Here is a 5,654-nt window from a genome sequence, read left to right as displayed (position 1 = left end):
ACTTTCCAAAGGGAAAACTAATAAAAACGTATATACCATAGCCATCAACCCTACGCGAATGTATACAAGCCTTCCATAAACAAAACAAACTTAAATTTTTTAGGTTAGTTTGGGTTGGGAGCGTAAAAATAAGACGTCCTAGTAGTAAGAGAGACGAAGAAACTGGCAACAGTATTTCTACAGGCACGGAAAAATGTAAACAATAATAAATGGAAACTTATAAAAACTCAATTGTTTAAAAATCAGAAATAAATTAAGTATTGCAAGAAAACTCTGTAAGTATGTAGGGATTATAATACTCGACTTTGACCACTTGGTTCATTGAACAACTGTCTTGGAAATGCTAAGGGCCTTAAAAGGCCCAAAACTCTTTAAAAAACCCTGTTTAGTTGTTGTTTGCGCCCTAATCTTCCTGGCTGCTACATACTACACCATACAAATAGGCGAGGTGAGTTAGTTCGATTCAACAATCCGCTTTCCCTAAGCATAGTGTTGCAGCCTTCATTCAACCAGAGCAGTTGTCCATACTCCGAACCCATAGACATAGTATACACGTGGGTAAACGGGTCTGATCAACAGTTTATCCAAGAAATGCACAAGTACATGCAGGCAAAGGCAAACACTGATTCATCCAAGAAGCGATTTGAGGACAAAAACGAGCTGAGGTTCTCTTTAAGGTACCTCCTACTTGCAGTGTTAGTATCAGGGTTGTTTGGATCGAGGCAATTTCAGGTCTTTGGAAAAATTCGCGCCCTGGATCAATCACGTTTACTTGGTGACAAACGGACAAATCCCCTACTGGCTAAACCTCGACTACCAGAAAGTCACTTTAATAACTCACGACATGATTTTCAAAAATAGTAGCAACTTGCCCACATTTTCCAGTCCAGCCATTGAAAGCAACTTGCACAGGTAACGACTCACTCAGCCAGCAAATGAAAGACAAACGAGGCCGTTATTTAGAATTCCAGGCCTCTCAAAGCGTTTTATATACTTCAATGATGATATTTTCTTGGGCAAGCCCTTGTATCTGGAGGACCTGTACAGTCAAAGCACGGGGTTCTCGGTCTTTTTGGCGTATGCTTTACCCAACTGCGCCCCACGGTGCCCTTGGTTGTACGTGGGCGATGGACAGTGTGATCTGAGCTGCAACGTGCGCAATTGCCAATTCGATGCTGGAGATTGCATTGAGGTAATTTGCACACCAACATGCAAACGCAGTCTTAACTAGTGATTTTCAGCAAAAGGCTCGCACTTGGACTAAAGCCTCAGACCTATCACTGATGAATACCACACAAAGAACAGTGAATGCAACCACAAGTACCAGTGAAAATCGGTTTTTCCACACAGGGGACACAGGACCAATAGCTCGACTAGTCATCGAGCATAATAAAAAAGTGCTGCTGCAGAACAAGAAGCTGGACAGAAAAAGGCGTAATTTGGCGAAGGTAGCTTGTGGGTAATTAATCGGCGCTAAGGGATTATCGCACGGGTTTTAGCAGCTGAACCCAGCTTATGCCGAGGCAATGCAGTTTTCCAAGACCATCGACGGGTTCCTGACGTCACTCCAGTACACCCAAAGAGTGTTCAACAGAAAGTTTGGGTTGAAGATGCGGTATGTGCCAGCTCATGCCCCTATCCTAATTGACAGGCAAGTTCCAAGAAAATTGCAAGATTGAAAAGAAAAAATGGAATCCTTTCAGGGACATCATGCAAGAATTGGAGCGCACTTTTTCAAGAGAGTTCGAAATAACAGAGGGAAATCGGTTCAGGCACGACGACGATATGCAATTTGGCTTCAGTTATTATTACTTCCTCATGTCTGAAACGACCACCAAGTCGACGAGCGAAATATTTGATGATTTTGATACGGACCGCTCAGGGTAAGGGGGGTGTTCAGTGCTGTTTAGGGCTAAGTTGAATACTTGCAGGTCTTGGTCGGACAGGGAAATTCGCAACTTGCTCACCAAGCTTCATAAGCTGCCGCTTACCTATGAGACTGTGGATCATTTCGAAGCAATACTGATGAATTGCAGTGAATTAAATACATATCCTCCAGTGCCTACTCCTGCCCATGAGCGATATGTTGACTCCAAGCTGGTGAGAATGCACTTAACGGCTTTCACCTTGACGAAAGATGGTGCTACTTTCAGCCAACAATAAGTAAAGATTTGGTGGTTCAGTGCCCCATGTTGGACGTGCTGTTGAGCGAAAAGTTGGGGAAAGTGCCCAAGTATCCGTACAAAGTGATCAAGAATGCCGAAACTAGCTGGGCAACATTTAGGATGCTAATTTCCAACATTACTAACGTTGTGCACAACTTAGATGAAATCAGGAGTAAGCTTACGTAGGTCATCCATCTGGACGAAGCACTAATGAGTTGAAAAGCACATGTTTTTAGGAAATTCGTGTGTCTGAACGACAATCTTATGGAGTGGAAGCTAGACGAGAACGAGCTTATTAAGGCCCTTCTCTATGATTTCTATCTGTCCCTGTTTCCCCATCCCAGTCAGTTTGAACATCCCGATCATTCCAGAAATCGGTTTCTACACATGGATCAATTAGGGAAGTGGACACACAACCACTATGTGGTAAAAATCATTCTGACTTTGGCCATTATTTCGCTGATCTTCATCACACTTTTCAACACTCTGAAAAGGGGATGTTGTAAGGTGCTCAATGAATATTTTTTCTGACTGAGCGAATGGCCAGAAAAGGCGGATCATTTTCTGTTTAAGGCGCTATTCTTCTTTAAATGGTCTTTACATTAGAAAAATCGTTACTAGCATTCAATATTTCTTACCTTCAAAAATACATCTGCCTCAAGTCGTCAACTGCAACTGAATTTTTATTTCACAAACTCACTTTTTATCAATCAAAACCAATAATATACGCAGCGACTATGTTTTGTTTTCCCCCAATCTCCAGCACCATCTCAAAGGAACATTTCAACATGGCATCCGGGGACAATGTAGAGCCCTACAGTAATCAAATTTTCACGACGAAAGACCACAGATCATAGAGTAACCTCTATGATCTGTGCCAAAGACATTGCTCGATTTTCCTAACCTGTGATTCTAACCAAACTTTCGGTTTGTTTTCGTTGCTTCATGTCGCGTGTTCAGGAACATTTTCGATAAACTGTGCGGTTTTCAATTGAAAATGGACGCTTACGACATATTTAAAAAGTTAACGAAAGGCCTGAACATCCGTAGAACGGATTCCGCCGCGCGAAAAGTGGGAACAGCACATTTTCAGGAAGCCGCCTCCGATGTTAAGCTGGAAGTGAAGCAGGAGCCACTAAAGAAAGCCGACCGTCCGAAGGACGACCCGATAACGCTGCTGAGCAGCCTCAGAAAGCAAGGCAGCGAGGAGCCGAGGGGCAAGAAGCGAAAGCTGCTGGATGAGGAGCAGCTGCAGAAGAAGAAGCTGCTGTTGGAGCAAGAAGAGGTCTGTTGTCGCCATATGTAAACGTGCTTGGTCTATATTCTTGTCCAATTCTAGGTCAATCACTATAGAAATATTCACAACATTACCGTGGTGGGTAGGAAAGTGCCAGCGCCAGCTAGAACCTTCTCTGACCTTAAAGTAAAGGAAAGCACCATCGAAAACCTAAGAAAATGCGGCTACGAGGATCCGACCCCTATTCAGAAACAAGCAATGCCCATAATGCTACAAGTACGCTACAGCAAAGAAGTAATCTTAAGGAAACCGTCCAATTTTGTATTGTTACAGGGCAGGCATCTGTTGGCTTGCGCCCCAACAGGCTCGGGAAAAACTGCAGCTTTCCTCGTGCCGATTATCGAGGCCCTGAAGGAGCCGCAAAAGCAAGGCTTCAGAGCTTTAATTCTGTGCCCCACGCGCGAACTGGCCAGTCAAACGCAGAGGGAATGCGTGCGATTGTCAGAGGGCATAGGCTTCAGAATTCACATTATTGGCAAGGTTAACAAAGCTCTCACTCAGTATGGGGCCAAAAGTAACAAGAAGTATGGTGAGTTGACTGTTGAGCCCCCTCAAGTAGCCCTTGAGAACAACTAAGACTTTTTCAGATATTCTGATCACCACTCCGAACCGGTTGTGTTTTTTGTTGAAGCAGGACCCTCCAGCCATTCAATTGTCCAAGTAAGTTTGCAAGAAGTCAGTTTGTACAACATTTTAAAGCTGGTTATTGCCGACGTAAATGAGCACCTGCCCGATTAGTGACTGAGGACCCTTAAGTATTTTAAAATCAGTTCTTTCACAGTGTCGTCTTGTTGAAGTGAAAGCCCCGATCGCTTGGCTGCTCCTGAAAAATAGGGTAACCGTAAACGTGTTTCCTTTTATTAACGGGGTGCAATTAAGCAGTCGTTTTCCAAATTATCTACGGAAAGTTCATTGGGCCAAAAACGGAGCCATTGCGGTCGCAACAGCAATTTAAGTAATTGCATTTCCGCTTTGCAGTTCTTTGGATAAACCGTTCGCCTTTATTAAGGTTTGTCGGAAGGCTGGATAAAACGTGCGACGACACTTCGGGACCATTTATTGGGGCGACAAATGAGGCCCATTTTAAAGTGCCAGTTTAAATCAAATTGATGTCTTGCCGCTATTAGTTTGAAAGAAATCGTACATTTCCCCGTCTGATTTGTCTGTGTTTCACCGTTGATTTCCGCTCGGAAAGTTCATCAGTAATAACATTAATATGTTTTTGGCAGCGTTCAATGGCTGGTGATTGATGAGGCGGACAAACTGTTCGAAGAGGGAAGCAGGAGCTTCAGGGACCAGCTGGACCAAATTCTCCAGGCATGCAGCAGCAGCGACCGGAAAGTTGCTATGTTTAGTGCAACCCACACTCCTGTAGTTGCTAAATGGTGTGTCCATAACATGCCTGGACTGCTCCGAGTCACCGTTGGCCAGAGGTAAGTCCAGATCGAGCTGAGATCCTTATACGCAACAACCTGTCAGTCACAAGTGTTGATAAAAAACGATCAGGACGCTTTTTCTGAGCCTTTGTATCGTAAAACTAATTGAAAAGTTTCGCACCATACCGTGACGCGAAATTAATTGATTCACAATGTTCCTGTAATAACAGGGATAATACGGCGCCGTACGCGGATCTTATGGGATTGTGGATCGACAAGGAATTAAATGCGAATTAATGGTTTATATGGCAAAAACAGGTGCGACTATGCTGAGCAAACGCTACGTTTCATTCAAAGCGAACTTATTGCCGAAAAGCGGGCGTCTACATCACGTTTTCCTTAAGCTCGAGCCCCGACTTCAATTGCCAAACAGATCATGTTCCCATCCATGCAAAGAAGTCCATTAATTCGATATGCTGCTGTGCCGCAGAGCCCCAAATTGAGCACTATTGATTACTAAAGGCTTCATAATTGGCTTCAATTAGGGCAAAGCGCCCTTTTTTGTAACTTTCGCCACTGCTTTATTTTTGAAATGATCTGTTGATGTGCACAGAAACTCAGGGGCGGATCCAGTTTTAAATTCAGGGGGGGGGTTATGGAGAAAAAAATACAGTCTTCTGTTGTTTATGAAACTAGAAAAATGATCGTCGTTTTGTGCAAGGGTGGAGCAAGATTATTGCAAAATTTCATGTTTTCCGTCCCGTTTTGCATGTTTCTCGGAAGCAAAATGAGCAAGAACGCTCGTTTTTACATCAT

The 5,654-nt window shown here is 43.6% G+C and overlaps 3 protein-coding genes across 4 annotated transcripts in view; 2 read left to right on the top strand and 1 right to left on the bottom strand.

Moving 5' to 3' along the window:
• LOC109543781 (serine/threonine-protein kinase Pink1, mitochondrial) overlaps nt 1-2,818 on the bottom strand; it is a 6,429-nt gene extending 3,611 nt beyond the window's left edge. Inside the window, exon 1 of the mRNA XM_048665557.1 lies at nt 2,804-2,818. The gene's annotated coding sequence lies outside the window, so the exon portion shown is untranslated. The remainder of the gene's footprint in view (nt 1-2,803) is intronic.
• Nucleotides 7-2,840, top strand: LOC109543779 (N-acetylglucosamine-1-phosphotransferase subunits alpha/beta). Of its 2 annotated transcripts, none has more exons than XM_019913649.2 (10): nt 7-448; nt 499-677; nt 733-912; nt 964-1,192; nt 1,242-1,448; nt 1,503-1,651; nt 1,704-1,883; nt 1,932-2,100; nt 2,154-2,347; nt 2,402-2,840. In XM_019913649.2, exons 1-10 carry the CDS (start codon nt 341-343, stop codon nt 2,694-2,696), a joined length of 1,890 nt encoding a protein of 629 aa, XP_019769208.2. In that variant the 5' UTR covers nt 7-340; the 3' UTR covers nt 2,697-2,840. The 2 variants fall into 2 exon arrangements, with proteins under 2 accessions (XP_019769208.2, XP_019769207.2); XM_019913648.2 differs by having other exon boundaries at nt 1,500-1,651.
• Nucleotides 2,841-2,927: 87 nt separating this feature from the next.
• LOC109543780 (probable ATP-dependent RNA helicase DDX52) overlaps nt 2,928-5,654 on the top strand; it is an 11,378-nt gene continuing 8,651 nt past the window's right edge. Inside the window, exons 1-5 of the mRNA XM_019913650.2 lie at nt 2,928-3,450; nt 3,505-3,678; nt 3,736-3,991; nt 4,050-4,122; nt 4,692-4,895. Coding sequence (XP_019769209.2) covers nt 3,163-3,450; nt 3,505-3,678; nt 3,736-3,991; nt 4,050-4,122; nt 4,692-4,895 — 995 coding nt within the window. The 5' untranslated portion in view covers nt 2,928-3,162. The remainder of the gene's footprint in view (nt 3,451-3,504; nt 3,679-3,735; nt 3,992-4,049; nt 4,123-4,691; nt 4,896-5,654) is intronic.

The sequence above is a fragment of the Dendroctonus ponderosae genome, unplaced genomic scaffold (genome assembly GCF_020466585.1).
Source record: "Dendroctonus ponderosae isolate FM_Combo_2020 unplaced genomic scaffold, Dpon_F_20191213v2 Dpon_F_20191213_4, whole genome shotgun sequence".
In the NCBI taxonomy this organism is placed as follows: domain Eukaryota; kingdom Metazoa; phylum Arthropoda; class Insecta; order Coleoptera; family Curculionidae; genus Dendroctonus; species Dendroctonus ponderosae.
Note: the sequence above shows the minus strand (reverse complement) of the source record. Positions and strands in the feature narration are given on the sequence as shown.